General features: G+C 39.8%; 2 protein-coding genes across 2 annotated transcripts in view; one reads left to right on the forward strand and one right to left on the reverse strand.

Moving 5' to 3' along the window:
• The window catches only part of LOC107701788 (H(+)/Cl(-) exchange transporter 4-like), a 13,665-nt gene extending 8,769 nt beyond the window's left edge, over positions 1–4,896 (forward strand). The window contains exons 4-5 of the mRNA XM_016503898.1: positions 717–933; positions 4,231–4,896. Coding sequence (XP_016359384.1) covers positions 717–933; positions 4,231–4,321 — 308 coding nt within the window. The 3' untranslated portion in view covers positions 4,322–4,896. The remainder of the gene's footprint in view (positions 1–716; positions 934–4,230) is intronic.
• A 1,402-nt stretch (positions 4,897–6,298) lies between these two features.
• LOC107701789 (uncharacterized) overlaps positions 6,299–17,378 on the reverse strand; it is a 14,628-nt gene continuing 3,548 nt past the window's right edge. Inside the window, exons 2-9 of the mRNA XM_016503899.1 lie at positions 16,548–17,071; positions 9,715–9,757; positions 9,463–9,527; positions 8,346–8,443; positions 8,196–8,264; positions 8,000–8,116; positions 6,837–6,911; positions 6,299–6,594 (exon numbers count right to left, since the gene is read on the reverse strand). Coding sequence (XP_016359385.1) covers positions 6,448–6,594; positions 6,837–6,911; positions 8,000–8,116; positions 8,196–8,264; positions 8,346–8,443; positions 9,463–9,527; positions 9,715–9,757; positions 16,548–17,058 — 1,125 coding nt within the window. The 5' untranslated portion in view covers positions 17,059–17,071 and the 3' untranslated portion in view covers positions 6,299–6,447. The remainder of the gene's footprint in view (positions 6,595–6,836; positions 6,912–7,999; positions 8,117–8,195; positions 8,265–8,345; positions 8,444–9,462; positions 9,528–9,714; positions 9,758–16,547; positions 17,072–17,378) is intronic.

A 17,378-nucleotide genomic window follows, 5' to 3' on the forward strand; every position in this document is an offset into this window, starting at 1 on the left:
CGCAGACGATTGAAATGTTTAATCTTATTACTTGATGTACCGATTAATTAATCAGTTTAATTGCAAATTAATTACATATCAATTTGGGCTGAAAAATTACCCCCCAAAAGATAATTTCAAATCATTACTGTTAAATGAGAAAAACATTGAATAGACATTACAAAAAGTAATAATAGAATATATATATATATATATATATATATATATATATATATATAGTAAAGTTTCATTCAAGTGACAATCATAATGTTTAATGCAAGAAGTAAAATACATCAAAAAATTGCTATTTATAAAATAGCAGTTTATGTGTTCATTTAACTAATTATATGCACTACTTTGCAAAACGTTTTCAATAATTAAGGTTTATTAATGTTTTTGAAAGAAGTCTCTACTGCTCACCAAGTCTGCATTTATTATTTTATATTGAATTATATATATTATTTTCCTTTATCAATATATAAATGGTTCTTTTGTAATTAATTGTAATATGTCAGTGTTGTTTTTACTGTATTTTTGGTTTTATTACTGTAATATGTTTTAATTGATTCATTGAGTTTCAAACATTTCAAACAGCTCTCAAAACTGCATTTTTTTCTCCTCATGAAAACTAATTTAATGACACGAAACAACAAATTCTTGCTTGCTTGTTCATCACACGTCGTCATCATTGCAGTCCAGGTGTTGATGCTGAATGATGTTCTGTGTGTGTTTCTCAGAGAACGCGCGTCAGAAGCAGGACGGGGTCGTCAGTAACTCTGTGGTGCATTTCACTGAAGACGCTCCGCAGATTCCCGCGTCGAACCCGCAGCCGCTCAAACTCAGACGCATCCTGAACCTCAGTCCCTTCACCGTCACTGACCACACGCCCATGGAGACGGTGGTGGACATCTTCCGCAAGCTGGGCCTGCGCCAGTGTCTGGTCACACGCAGCGGGTGAGAGCCTACACACCGTCTGTTTAGACCACTAATGATGATACAGCTGCAGATCATGTGACCCGTGCTGGCTAATTTTGAGCAGACAAAAAAAGTGAAAAATGACAGGTTTTTAACAAAAATTAGTTCCTTAAGCCCTCGTCTAGCGATCCTAATGCTCCAAATAGTAATTAAACATCTAAAATTATCTTTATTTGTACGTTTTCTGAGAGGAGTACTCACTTGCCGCTGACTAATTTGTGACCCTGGAGCACCTGGAAAACCAGTCTTAAAGGGATAGTTCACCCAAAAATGAAATTTGTGATGTTTATCTGCTTACCCTCAGGGCATCCAAGATGTAGGTGACTTTGTTTCTTCAGTAGAACACAAACAAAGATTTTTAAAGGGGTCATATGATGCTGCTAAAAAGAACATTATTTTGTGTATTTGGTGTAATGAAATGTGTTTATGCGGTTTAAGGGTGCTCTGATTGGCCAGCTATCCAGTGAGTTGTGATTGGCCGAATACCTCAGGTGGATTGCAGAATTATAAGTGCATTACCGCCACCCATCTCCCAAATGGACCATTGACACGCTATCTACAATCTCAATTAGGAGTGTCAATGGTCGATTTGAGAGATAGGTGGCAGTAATTCACTTATAATTCTGCAATCTGCCGTAAAGCAAGAAGAAGAAGAAGAAGACGCGTCACGCGCCTGCTGTTGAGAACGCGCTCAGGATAGGAATATCTATCCCGATAAATTATAGGCTACACATACTTTATACACAGAATTACAGTATTTAAGTAGGTTATTCATGCAAACATAATCTGTTATGTCTTAAGTGAATGCTGTTGGGGAAAACATCTGATGTGTAACGTAATATTAGATCCGTGCATTACAGTAGGACTTACTAGGCCTTCTGTCTCATTAATATTAATCTAAAAATAAAAGATTGCTGCTCTTGATTGAACTGCTTTTGTAGTTTTAATAATCTTATATTTTATATTATATATAATATATTTTATATTATATATAATATATTTAATATATAAACATATAATTTTCTTAAATATATACATGCATGTGTTTGTATTTATATATACATAATAGACATACACAGTACACATAATCATAAGTAATCGCGAGTTTGACAGCACTAATTTTTACATTTGATTATTTTGTTTTTCTTACTTGAATGCTTTTGTTTAGATGTAAAATGAAAAAAGTAATGCACTATTTGTTTCTTATATTTGTTCTATTGTTGTTTTTTGCATCTGTTCTTATTTTAGTAACAAAGATAAAATAAAAACGGCTATATTGTGATTATTAATATAGTAATTAATATTAGGCAAGGCAAGTTTATTTATATAGCACATTTCATACACAATGGTAATTCAAAGTGCTTTACATAAAAGACAAGAAAAAAATAATCACAACAATAAAACAAGGAATTTAAAAACTTTGAAAATGATTAAAACATTGATTTAAGAGGTTTAAAATGAATTTAAAACGGTTAAGAATAGAAAACGATTATACATAAAATATAGTGCAATCAGTTCGGACATCGCACAGTGCTCATTCAATAAAAGCACAGCTAAACAGATGAGTTTTGAGTCTAGATTTAAATGTGACTAATGTTTTAGAACATCTGATCTCTTCTGGAAGCTGATTCCAACTGCGGGCGGCATAATAGCCAAAAGCAAATTCCCCTTGTTTTGTGTGAACCCCTGGTATTTCTAACTGACTCGATCCTAATGATCTGAGTGGTCTGTTAGGTTTATATTCAGTGAACATATCTGCAATGTATTTAGCTCCTAGGCCATTGAGTGATATATAAACAAGTAAAAGTACTTTAAAATCAATCCTAAATATAACTGGAAGCCAGTGTAAGGACCTGAGGACCGGTGTGTATTTGTTCAGCTGATTAAAAACTACCTTTTCAATTATCTTGTCTATAAAAGGAAGAATCATCATTAAGAAAGGAAGTGGAGGAAATGATGCAATGTTGCTTGCTGATTTTGCTTTGGAACCTTCAGAAGACTTCAACTTGAGTTTTCTCAGAACTGACTTTGCATCGACTTCAAACAGGTGTAGCTCGGTCATTTTTCATCAGATTCCAAAAACCATATATCATTTTGAAGGTCTTTTAATGGAGAATGTGACAATAAAAAACTAATTTTTGAAAATATGCTCATTGTGACTCATTTTGCCAGCACAGGTCACATATGTTAGAATCTGAGTTAGTTTAGTCACTCTACCTATTTAATGTTTAATATATGCAAGCCATGGCCAATTAGATTTCACTGTGGGTGGGGCTACTGTGCACAAAACTGACCAGTGTTATGTTTATCATTCCTTGTTTCAGAGGAGTTTTTTTTTTAGAGACAGTTAATTTTGTATATCATAAATTTAATTGTATACCCTACTGTTCGAAAGTTGGGGGTCAGTAAGTAATTTCTTGGTAACACTATATACAATACGGTTTAATTTGTTAATGTAAGTTAACTACATTAACATGAATATCTTAAATTCAACATTTACTAATACATTATTCAAATTTAAAGTTGTATCTGTTAACATTAGTTAATGTACTGTGAACTAACATGAACATTTTATTAATAAATGTTGTAAAATATATTGTTCATCGTTAGTTCATGTTAGTTAATGCATTAACTAATGTTAACAAATGAGACATTGCTGTAAAGTGTTTTTTTTTAAGAAATTAATACTTTTTTATCAAGTGTGCATTAAACTGATCAAAAGTGGCAGTAAAGACATTTATAATGTTCTAAAAGATTTCTATTTCAAATAAATGCTGTTCTTTTGAACTTTCTATTCATCTGTGAATCGTTAAAAATAAAATGCATCACAGTTTCCACAGAAATACTGTGCAGCACAATTGTTTTCAACGTTGATAATAATCAGAAATGTTTCTTGAGCAGCAAATCAGCATATTAGAATGATTTCTGAAGGATCATGTGACACCGAAGACTGACTAATGATGCTGAAAATTCAGCTGCGCATCACAGAAATAAATTACAGTTTAACAGATATTCACATAGAAAACTGCTATTTTAAATTGCAATAATATTTTACAATTTTTAATGTATTTTTTTTTAATAAATGCAAAAACATTAAAAAATCTAACCAACCCCAAACTTTTGGATAAGTGTATATTATATAGACTTCATTTTAATGGGTCAAATGAGGCAAACGGATGTGATAAAAAAATCCCCTTCTAAAGCATGAGTTGTGTCTAATCAGCTAATCAGAGGTTTGATGACTAAATCATCTACTCTCTCTCTGTCTCACATCAGACGTTTGCTGGGAATCATTACTAAGAAGGATGTTCTGCGACACATGGCACATATGATGAACCAGGATCCCGAATCCATCATGTTCAACTAGCAGCGCTGTGCCGCGGACTGAAGCTGTACATACCGCACAACGTCTGATCTGTTACTAAACACACTTAAAACGTGGCCAAAAGCGGACGACGTGAAGATATACGAGTGTTTTTTTTAACTGCTGTTTTTGCCATGTTTTTATTTTACGTGCATTACTTTAAGCCGTGATGATCAGCTGTTAAGTGTGGGGCGTCTGACAGGTTTTACTGTGATTTTGAAGCGAAAGCTGTGCAAATGTGCAGATGAGGGTTGTTTCATCGGTACGTCAGGTCTTTGTGAGTTTATTAAATGCAATAGGTCAAAATGGAAAAAATGATCTAGAATACTAATCTGCTGTATGATAGTGACTGTTTTGTCCAACACTAGGTTTGTGGGAATCATTTCCGTTTTGTTATTATTTATTAATTTAATGTGAATGTTAGTTTTGAGCTACGAGAATGGTTTTTTGCTGTCGAATTGAAACATGAATATTGTCCTTGTTAAAATAAACACTGCATCTCTGTTACAGATATTAATGTTCATCCGCTATTCCAATTCTGCACATAAAACTGAGGGTATGTTATAATAATAAAAAATATTATTATTAAATAACGAAGTATTTTCATTGCATTAATTTTTAGATTTAATTCATAAACTATGTTGAGAAAGTACAGTGAAAATGACAGTATATACAGCTCAAAAGATCAAACTAGAGAGGCGCAGTGAGTTAAATGCTTTTGAATGAAATATTGTTATTAAATGATGCATTGCATTATTTTATTAGATTTAATTCATGAAAGATTTTCAGAAAGTACAATAAAAATATATATCTCAAAAGATAAATCTTGAAAGACAGTGAGTTGTATATTTCTAAGAAATATTATTATTAAAAAAGGATATATTATTGCATTATTTTATTAGATTTAATTCTTTAATTCATAAAATATTTTCGGAACGTACAATAAAAATAATGCATGGATGGAAAGATGAATCTTAGACTCTCTCTTCACAGGAAAAACTATAAAAAATGAAAAAATTGAGAACTGTAACACTATAAATAAATGTGCATATATTTGTTTTCAATGCAGAAGACTGACAAAGTACCAAAACATCTGATTATTATTATTATTATAACAATAAGAGAATAATCTGCTACTGTGTTTCTTTTTACAGTAGCTTTTACAGGTCACAGTTTAATAGAAACAAACTCAAATGTCACAAAATAGTTAAAAAAAAAAAGTGTAAAAAGCTTCTTCAAATGGTAATTTCATAAAAAATAATAAGGAAAAGGTTGCAGTATGCAATGATAAATGTTTCAAATGGAAGTATGTGACGTTGTGGTTCTTCATCAGATTTGTAGAAATGTAGCATTGCATCAGTGTCTCAGCAATGGATGCTCTGCAGTGAATGGGTGCCGTCAGAATGAGAGTCCAAACAGCTGATAAAAACATCACAATAATCCACAAGTAATCCACAGCACTCCAGTCCATCAGTTAACATCTTGTGAAGAAACAAATCCATCATTAAGATGTTTTTAACTAAAATATGAGTCCATAATCCATAATAACTCTTCCTCCAGTGAAAAAGTGTTCTGGTGTGAATCAGGAGAGAAATCTGCACAGATCAAGCACCGTTTAAACAGCTCTAAACACATATGTGGCTGGATTTTGATGTGAGAGACAACAGGAGATGTACTTTTTCACCGGAGGAGGCGTTATTATGGATTATGGACTCATATTTTGACCAGAAGCAACAGTTTGAAGTTAAAAACATCTAATGATGGATTTGTTTCAGCTTTTGTCTTCTCCAGATGTTAACTGATGGACTGGAGGGCTGTGGATTACTTGTGGATTATTGTGATGTTTTTATCAGCTGTTTGGACTCTCATTCTGACGGCACCCATTCACTGCAGAGCATCCTTTGCTGAGACACTGATACAATGCTGCATTTCTCCAAATCTGATGAAGACACAAACTCATCCTAATCTCAGATGGCCTGAGGGTGAGCACATTTTCTGCATGTTTTAATTTTTGGGTGAACTGTTACTTTAACTTTCAGCAGTCTGATCACACAAGTCAAAAACAAAGATTGTATCAGTTCCAGGTCATTGGTCAAGTAGTATGTTAGTATGTGATTTGAAGCACTGCTCTAAAGGGGAATGGAGACTATGGTCGGCAGAGGGCCGATGGGAGGAGGGTTGTATTTCTCCACACGCATTAACCTGCGCAGAATATCATCCCGGTCTTTCGGCCAGCTGTAGACGTGCGTGTTTTGCAGCCAGGTGGGAATGTAACACTGAGAACGAGAAGAAAACAGGTCCTGCTTCAGTGAGAAACGCTGAAAATCCTACAGAAGCTGAAATGAGATTGATATTTTGCTTCACGAACCATGATTCTACAGTTCAGTACATTGCTCTGTGAAGTGTAGAGAATGTGGGACTAGATTAACCGGTTTAGTGCTGTAATGAGCTTACAAACATGCTTTGATTCGCTGAAATGCTTGAGGGAAAATTGCAGTGTCTGTTGAATTTCACAAACCTTTTTAGCCCCCGGGAACAGAATAGGAATGAACCTGTAGTTCCTGCAGCCGTTCTGAATGAATTCACTCTGCAGCTGATGGAGGCAATCAAACACATCAGCAGTGTCACAAAAACTACAGATGGTGTGTTTTTACACTATAAGCTAACAGACGTAACCAGAGCGACACTCTCCCTTAACCGAACCCTCGCAATTATATTATTATGCTTGTTTTGACTAAGGCAGCCCATGCAATCCCAGAATGCATTGCAATGACCTCGGTGAAATATTTCAGCCAAGAAATTATTTTATTCAAAACGTATGAGCAACTTCATTAAAATAGTTTAATTTAATAAAAAAGTATTATTATTATTAATAATACACTACTACTACTGCTAATAATAATAATTGCTATTATTTTAATGCATTCATTATTTGTGCGTGCAATTTATTTTTGTTCTTATTAAAATATCACATGCTCACAGTAAACTCTATTGGAATTAGCAAAAGTATTAATAATTATAATATTATTGTTATTATTTTATAAAATTCTGTATTTGTGTGTGCAATGCTTTTTATACTTATTAAAATATATTGCATGCTCACATTAAAATCTATTGGAATTAGAAAAAGTATTAATAATAATAAATTGTTGTTGTTGTTGTTATTATTTTATTGCATTTGATAATTGTGTGTGCAATGCATTTTTATGCTTATTAAAATATCACATTGCTCGCCCATGCTAAGTTCTGTTGGAATTAGCAAAAGTATTATTATTATTATTGTAGTTGTTGTTGTTGTTTTTGTTATTATTTTAATGCATTCAAACTATTGGAATCAGCAAACGTATTATTACTATTATTATTAATAATAATAATAATTCATAAAAACACAATAATAACTTTTTTTTTCAATGCATTCAATATTTGCAAGTGCATTGCATTTTTGTGCCTATTAAAATATCACATTGCATGCTCACACTAAACTACTGGAAAAAAAAAAGTATTATTAATAATAATAATTATTATTATTATTAGTAGTAGTAGTAGTATTGTGTATTATTAATTATTATTATTTAATCCATTCAGTATTTCCTAAACTCTATTGGGATCAGCAAAAGTATTATCAATAATAATAAATGAAAGCAGAGCTTGTATTTTAGTAAGTGAGGGTTATATTGGGACCTGTTTGTGGATGTACACAGTGTTTGACGTTCTCTCGTCGCCCTCCACACTGGTATTCATGCCTGATATGGTCTCGTAATACCTCAGGCTGATGATGATGATGATCAGGTAATCTTTCTGCAGGGAGAGAGAGACGCTGTAACTGTAGCTGTTTAGATGATGATGATGACATCACTTCCGGTCTCTGCATGTTTACCTCATTGAGATATCGCTCCATGCAGTCGATCTTACTGATGCTGTTCAGCTGCTGCTCGAAAACATCAATCTGTGCACAAAGACACAAGAATCAATCCAAACCCACAAAACTACAGCTAGATTAAACCGGAAACTGTATAATGATCTGTACATGCGTGTCAAAGCCGTTGTTCCTCAGCAAAGACACAAACTTAATGATCTCCTTCAAATGCTCTTCACTGTCGGCCTCGTACGTGACAAAAACTTTCCCTGTGTGGAGAAAAAAACACGCGACACACTTGAAAGAGTAGGTCAAACCGCCTCAAAACGAATATGAAACCTTGCACTGTATTTTTCCTCTTTTGCATGAAATGACCTTATAATAATTACTATACATCAGGATCGGAAATTAATGAGGGCAAAAATGCTTACAAAATAAATTTAAAAAGCCCCATAAATTAAATTAAATTCATTAAAAAAAAAAATCTAAATCTATCATGGCTGTTGCGCTTGAAATGAAATGTAAAAGTGAATGAAAAGTGTCAATTCATGGCATTATTTTAGATCTGCGTTGCATCAGACTGACTTTTACACATTGTTTTTTGCATCGTTGAGCTTTATAACCAATCACACGTGTTTCTGTTGAGCTTATGAATGCTATGGGCCAATCAGAGGCGTTTAGATTAGTCAACGCTGAAACCGCTGGTGTTTTGAAGAGTGCACGAATTCTGCACGCTCGCAAATGTTCTCATCGTAAACAGCGAAATGCAGAAATTAAGAGATTAACTTTGCAGCTTCAGTTATTATAATGGGAGATTTTGCATAACTTGCTTTAAATTACGTCATGAACCGACATGTTTGTCTGTATAGCGAGAATATGACGTTACAAAACCTTTTTATATATTCTATTAATCAACATTAATAATCACTTATAATATCAAGAGCAATAATTGACAATAATGATTTTTGTTGCAATGTTGCATTCCTACTCTGTATCGAGTCTCTGTCTTTTAAATGTAGCCTATAGTTTATATACAATTTAAAAAAAAATTTTTTTTGTAACAGTTTAAATTATTCTGACTGATTTAATTAATTGGTTAAATGTAACCAATCAAAGACAACAAAGATAAATGAATAAAGTAATTATAAAAATTGCCCTTAGGAATGTATAAATCAATACCAGGGGGCAAATATTTCACCTTAATGGAAAAGTTCATTTCTGACGCTGCTATCCATGTCATTGCCTGTGCTTTGGCTGTGTTGATGTGTGGACAGGAAGTAGTACTCACTCTGTTCCTGTGGCAGGTGTGTGATACACTGACTGGCCTGTCTGGAGTTCACAGATGCATTTCCACTGAAGACACACACGTACAGAAAGCATGTACAATGCATGAGCAGATCATAAAGTTTGCAAGCCTTCATTTTTCAGCATGAATGACTCTTTCTTTTCCAGGTTCATTCTGATTTAAAAAGCAAAATGTCTTTTGTTTCTGGACCATAACTGAGTTTCAGTTATTGTAATATGACGCTACGGGACTCACTTTTCAGAGAAGCGTGTGTCCATTTGTCTGTACTGCATCAGGCCTGTGAATGAAAACAAAAATGCAGATTCAGAATATAAAATAACCACATATAGGCTAGCAATGTTTCTGTCTGGAATGACATGAAGAAACAGAACAAACTGAAACTAAATCCAGAAGAACTGTGTCTCCAAGATGCTTCAAGAAACCTACCTGCAAAGCTCCCTGAGAAACTCTGCTCAAGTGCACCAAGAGCAAAAGCTGCTTTAAACGCAAAGGATGCTCACACCAAATGTTGATTTAATTTAGTTAATAGAAGTTAATTGATAAAGAAAATCTATTTATGACATTATTTTTGACAGCATCCTCATTTTACAGCATTTTTACACAAGTGCCTAAAACTTTTAACAGTGCTGTAGCTTTGCAGGTAGCTTTCTTGAAGCATCTTGGAGACACAGTTCTTCTGGATTGAGTCTGTCTCAGTTTGTTCTGTTTCTTCATGTCATTCCAGACAGACTGGATGATGATCTGCAATGAAAATTCGCATTCCACGGGCTAAATATCACGTTATTGGGGTCGATTCAACCCGCGAACATGAAAAACAACCCGCGGCAACAGTGTTAAAGTAGCCCAATTCCGCAGGAAAACCACTGCACTGTGAGGCAAAATGCATTTTTGCCTCGTTTGCGTTTGTGTTGTTTTACTACTTACAAAGTATAAAACATTGTTATTTACAATACACTGTGTGGTTCTTAATCATTTTTAGGGGGGATAACCCTCAGATGGGGGGGGGGGGCTTCCCCCCGCCGACCCCCCCCCGGGTTTCCCCCTTACACATACACTCTGTCTCTACGAAACCATTCTGTTGTAGCACATGCAGAATGAGAGCTTGCATTGTCTTGATTTAATAACCATGGACTTCCCATGAAAGACATCATCTTGACGGCAGTATATATCTCTGTACAATCCCAATATATGCCTCCGTGTCAATGATACAGTCGCACATATGCCAGTCACCCATGCTGATTGTTCTGCTGCACCCCCATACCATGACAGATGTTTGCTTTTGCTTCTGTCGCTAATGAAAGTCTGGATGGTCCCTTTGGTCTTTGGGACTGAGAACTCGAAATCCATTTTTCCCGGAAACAAGTTGAAATGGGGACTCATCTGAGCACAGCACACATTCCCACTGTCTTTTAGACTATCTGAGATGAGCTCTGGCCCAGAGAACCCGGCAGCATCGCTGCATAGAATTGATGTATAACTTTCTCCTCGAGTAAAAGAGATTCAAGTTGCATTTCTTGATGCAGCAGCAGACTGTGTTAAGTGACAGCAGTTTTCTGAAGTACTCCTGAGACCATGTGGCTATATTTAACAGCGCAGCATGATGGTTTCTTATGCAATGCCATCTGAGGGCTCAAAGGTCAAGCACATTCACCTGAGGTTTCCTGATCCCGTCTGCAGCTGTGCGCCGCCATTGTGGAAAGAGTATCACGATGTATGCGCTTGTTTCTGCATCATGTAAACGACACATGTTGCGTGTTAACGTAAGCAGCAGCGCCATGCGCATGCGTTGTTTACATGATGCAGAAGCACACTCGAAGAACCTTTTTTGTCTAAATGGTTCCATAAAGAACCTTTAACATCTGAAGAACCTTTCTGTTTCACAAAATATAGATAATTAACACGGCCAGTCCATCATTAGTGATTACACCATTTATCCAATCAGCACAAGAGAAAACTCCTATAAATAACCAAGTACATCCTACCTTGCTATCTCTCGACTTTCAGCATTGGTGCATCCAATCGCCGCATTATGTCTAAAATTGAACTGTTCCCAGAGGACAACACCTTTGACAGCACAGCTCCTCCGCGTCTACAGCCGACGTTCAGCACACCAGCGCTCCGCAGGACACCTCAACTGAGCCCGCGGCTGCACCTCGGGGCCGCCGGCCTTCCCGCATCGCCGCCACTCATACCTCCAGATGCCGAGATTTTCCTTCACCCTCACCTTCCAGGCGTCAGCCACCTTCTCCAGCGTCCTCCTATGCCTCGGCTCTCTCCTTCGCTCCAGCTACGGAGAAATGGACCGTGACAAAGTTACGCCAAGCGCTCTCAAACGCGGCATCCTTGTTCCTCACCATCTGAACAAGGCGGAGCTACAAGCCCTCTACGCTTCGCTCCAGGCGGGGGCGCCACCTCCAATCCCCACTCCTCCGTCCAAAGCTAAGGACAAAACAAACCGGGGCCACACTAGCAGCAAAAGCTCCGACGCCCACCATTCCATCTCTTCTTCCCTATGTTTTTCCCACCCCCGGGACCGACCAAAGCGTGGGGCCGCCTCCGCTAATGGCGCAGGCTCCGGCGCCCCCCATTCCCCCCTTCTTCCCTATGTTTTGCCCACTCCCGGAGCCGACGAAGGCGTGAGGCCGCCCCCGCTAATGGTGCAGGTTCTGGCGCCCGTTATTCCCTCTCTCTTTCCTGCTCTTTCTCCCGCTCATCCTACTGTCTGTCCACTGCCACGCCCCTACCTATGCCACCAAACGCTCTCGCCCTGGACCCTCCCCCTGTATCCAGCAACATTCGGAACCAAATTCTCTCAGGTGTGGACGTAGATCTTTTTTCAATTCTGTCTCCTATTTCGCCTTCGTCCACCGACCGCCAAATTGACTGCGGCGAATTTTCAGTCACCTTAAAAAACACAGCAAATATTCAAACTCATATTCTATCATTTTCCGAATTCGCCATCACTTTCAATCATTACAAAGCCTCATCTGCCCCAATCTTCAGTCCGCTCTCGCCGAACCCGAAGTGGTCGATCTTCTAATTAAGAAAGAAACCGACGAAAATTTTTTGATCGGCCCTTTTTCCGTCCCCCCCTTTAACATTTTCCGTGTTAGTCCCATAGGCATAGCTACCAGAAAATTTTCTGGTAAAAAACGCCTTATAATCACTTGGATGGCCAAAGTTGACATCACCTCTGCCTTTAAGGTGACGCCCATCCATCCAGAATTTTGGCACTTATTCGGCATCTGTTGGCGCTAAAAATTTTACTTTTCCGTCCGCCTCACATTCGGCTGCAGAAGCAGCCCAACATTTTTCGACATGTTATCAGAAGCAATTTGCTGGATCCTCTCCAACAATTACGCCGTACCCTACTAAATCCATCTCTTAGACGATTTTTTAATTATATCACCCCCCGACTCCATCCCAGCAGCGAACCTTTCGACAACGCAAAAGGTTTTCGCAGAGCTCGGGATTCCCCTCGCTCAAGACAAAACTTCAGGCCCAAGCACTTCCATCGAATTTTTGGGAATCAACCTAGATTCACAAAGGTTCCAAGCTTCTCTACCCAAGGAAAAAATCGACAGAACGATTCTGGTGGCTTCCACTCTCTTAGCCAACCCAAACTGCTCCAAACGTGAGCTGCTATCCGTGCTCGGTCATCTAAATTTCGCGATGCGGATCATTCCGCAAGGAATGATCCCTTCATCTCTCACCTCCTCTCTCTTGTGTCCTCCGTTCACGAGCTAGATGATAAAATATCTATAACCAATTCATGCCGAGACGAGCTCAGTCTGTGGATTTCCTTCCTTAAACAATGGAACGGCTTATCCTTTTTTTTTACAGCGATTTGGTTTCTTCTCCCGTTGACATCCAATTATTTACCGACGCCGCCCCCTCCGTCGGTTTCGGAGGATTTTACCAAAACCGCTGGTTTGCTTCTACGTGGCCCTCCCAGCTGTTAGATTTACCTCAGCCGCTAATATCCTCAGCATTTTTCGAGCTATATCCTATAGTCGTGGCAGCCTTTTTGTGGGGAAAAGAGTGGTCCACCACCAGCATCGTTATTCACTGCGACAACGAGGCTACCGAACACTGCATTAATAAAGGCTGTTCTCATTCACCCGCCTTAATGCCTTTGCTAAGACGTCTAATTTGGATCTCGGCTTGCGACCAGTTCATCATAACCGCAAAACACATTCCCGGTTCCAAAAACCAAATAGCTGACTCTCTCTCTCGTTTTGCCTTTCAGAAATTCAGGCTGTTGGCACCAGAGGCGGAACCACGCCCAACCCCAGTACCTCCTTATTCGAGGCTTCCCTTGATTCTATTTTTCAAGCCGTTTCCCCCAGAACCCTGCAATCCTATTTAACAGCATGGAAATGCTTTAAAGCATTCCATTCTGCCTATAACCTGCCGTTCCCCGATTTTTCCCTACTCTCTATCACTTCATTTATATCACACCTCAACATTAACAAAAACCTCCAAGTCAGCTCCATTAAAAGCTATCTAAGCGGAAATCTTGACTAAATGCATTTCCACACTCAGCAGAGGTTACCATTCCATCCACACCACTCGTACGCTCGATGTTATGTTTATCCTAGCCTTCTTTGGCTTTCTCAGATGCTCCGAGCTCACTACCACTTCCACCTTTAACCCGAATATCCACCCCACTATTTCCGATCTAGCAGTCCTGGACGACGAAGCCATGTCATTCTTTATAAAGCAAAGTAAGACAGACCAGACAAAGAAAGGCCACTTTATTTATATTTTCAACCTTCAATCACCTATACTCCCACACCAAGCCCTCCTAGCCTTCCTTCAGCTCAGGAAATCCCAATCCAAATCACTTGCCGACCCTCTTTTTACAGATGACTCTAACCGCCCCGTCTCCCGTTTTTGGTTCCAAAAACACCTCAAGTCTGTTCTACTCCTTTCCGGTATCCCAGCCGATGATTTTTCCAGCCATTCTTTTAGAATAGGCGCAGCCACCACAGCGGCTCAATAAGGCCTTTCCCAACAGCAGATCCAATCACTCGGTCACTGGTCATCAGAAGCCTTTAAAAGCTACATCTGATCTGACCGCTCACACATCAAGGAAGCCCACCAAACCCTCATCAGCCACCCCCTTTTTCCCTAGTCCATCCCTGCCCATCTCCATTAGCACCCCGCTCCTGCAGGAGTTTTTCAATTGCCCCTTTGCCTCAAGTAATGCTCTCGCAGGTACCTTCCTACCTCCGCAGCACCGTCCACTCCCGCAGGAGCCTCATCCGTATTTCCCTACTGCTGCAGCAGTGTCTGCTCCCGCAGGAGCCTTACCTGTATTTCCCCAACGCCCACCATTCCCCCTCTCTTTCCCCCTCTTTCTTCCGCTCCCGGAGCCATCCCAAGCGTGCGCACGCCTCCGCAAGCGGTTCCGGCAGCTATCTTTCCTCCTCCCTCTCGCATGCTTGCCCTTCCTTTTCTCTATCTTCCGCCACGCCCCTACCCATCCCTCCGAACACTCCCGCCTTGGAACCCGTAGCCAGCAACATCAGGACACAGATTTTTTTCAGAAGCCAGAGGCCTTTAAGACCTACATGCGGGTCAGACCGCTTCCTTTTCTCTATCTCCCGCCACGCCCCTACCCATCCCTCCGAACACTCCCGCCTTGGAACCCGTAGCCAGCAACATCAGGACACAGATTTTTTTCAGAAGCCAGAGGCCTTTAAGACCTACATGCGGGTCAGACCGCTTCCATATCAAAGAAGCTCACCGAACCCTCATCAGCCGTCCCCTTTAACACCAGTCCATCCCTGTTCACTCGAACTCCTGACCCACCATAGCTAACCCCCTTTAACATCACCTAATCCATCTATAACGACCCATCCCCATTCCAGCCATCCCAACAGCCCACAGAAGCCAAATTCTCTTCCTAGATACTGCCGCGATAAACGTATACCAAAGGACATCCAGCACCCCTCTAACATTAAGCCTTGCATTTTTGGGGGTAGTAATGCATGTATCTGGCTGCTGTCCTGTTTTAATTGCTTTAAAACAGCTCCTTTGGGGGAGCGCTTTTGGCCGGGCTGGACACCGAGCTCGGACCCCTCTCCCCGGACAGGAGAGGGTGCCCCGAGCTCGGGAGTCTTGCCGAGCTCTGAGCCCTCTCCCTGGACAGCACGCCAAATACGCATAACCTTTATTTAATTATATGAAAGTGTGAACTCGTGAAGTGATGTTTATAAACAAATTTCAGGAGGAGCACGCACAGATAATTAACACGGCCAGTCCATCATTAGTGATTACACCATTTATCCAATCAGCACAAGAGAAAACTCCTATAAATAACCAAGTACATCCTACCTTCACTATCTCCCGACTTTCAGCATCCCTCCGCCACCCCTACCCCGCACCTTCAGCATAGATTCTACCCCAGCACGGGGAGAAGCACTCGGGGGGAGCGCTTTTGGCTGGGCTGGACACCGAGCTCGGACCCCTCTCCCCGGACAGGAGGGGGTGCACCGGGCTCGGGAGTCTTGCCGAGTGCAAGCGCATGCGTCATGATACTCTTTCCACAATGGCGGCGCACCGCTGCAGACGGGATGTGGAGAAGAGTTGTTGAATAAAGTCATTTTTGTTTGCTTTGTGCACGAAAAGTATTCTCGTAGCTTCGAAAAATTACGGTTGAACCCCTGATGTCACATGGACTATTTTACCGATGTCCTTGCTACGTTTCTGGACCTAGGAACATTTCAGTTGTGTTGCTGTCTATGGGAGGGTCAGAGAGCTCTCAGATTTCATCAAAAATATCTTAATTCGTGTTCCGAAGATGAACGAAGGTCTTACGGGTTTGGAACGACATGAGGGTGAGTAATTAATGACAGAATGAAAATTTTTGGGTCAACTATCCCTTTAACACTTATATTACACACAAAAAAAATGTTTTGAAAATGTCAGAGAACATTCGGAAATAACGTTTTCATAAAATAACGGGCACGTTAGAAAAACATTATTGCAACATATTTTTTTTAGCTGGGAATTTCCATTTAAAAAATCATCCCAATCCCAAACTTTTACACGTAACGCACCTGAGGGTCTGTAGGGCGGCTGATGTCCGTGTCTGGAGCTGCAGTGATGGATGGGAATCATGTGACGCGGCGGTGGACCGAACTGACCGCAACACGGCGGCCGCAGGTAAGCGTTGGGGTACGAGGGGGAGGGATGGTGGTACATGTTCGCAGACGGAGGAAAGGAACGCAGAGATCTGGGATACTCCAGACTCTCCAGACTCGGACTACAGCTGCCCGGCAGAGAGTGAGGCCTGCTGGGGAAAAACGAGCCTTCATCCGAGAGCGTGTGGTAGATGGCAGACGGGAGGCAGGAGGGCAGGCTGTGAGGAGAATCCGCCCTGATGGGGCCGTCCCAGCTGGGGAAGGGCGTCTGATGGGCGTAGCTCACTGTGTTATGCTGGTGAATGACGGTTGTGGAACGGTTGTGAGTGACGTCTGGGTGAAGTTCTGACTCAAACTCTTCACTCCTGGTTTCGTCATTCTCCTCGGGATAGTTTAGAGACGTGTACTGATCGCTGCTGTGGGCCATGTGGGTCGGGTGTCTGACAAAAGAGAAAACACGATGATGGTAAAAAATGTGATTATATTTCAATGCATGTTATAGGTCTTATTGTAAATAAATCATCTGTGCATATATTTCTTTTTTTTTTTTTTTATGTTTTGACCTCATGATGATCAAATGGATCATCTGTCTTAACTGGATAACAAAACTTTTGTGATGGAAATCATATGTGGTGGGAGAAAAAACTATATGTGACCCTGAAGCACAAAAGCAGTAGCAATAGCCAACAATACATTGTATGGGTCAAAATTATTGATTTTTCTTTTATGCCAAAAATCATTAGGATA

This window comes from Sinocyclocheilus anshuiensis, unplaced genomic scaffold (genome assembly GCF_001515605.1).
Source record: "Sinocyclocheilus anshuiensis isolate Anshui unplaced genomic scaffold, SAMN03320099.WGS_v1.1 scaffold2184, whole genome shotgun sequence".
NCBI classification, from domain to species: Eukaryota; Metazoa; Chordata; class Actinopteri; order Cypriniformes; family Cyprinidae; genus Sinocyclocheilus; species Sinocyclocheilus anshuiensis.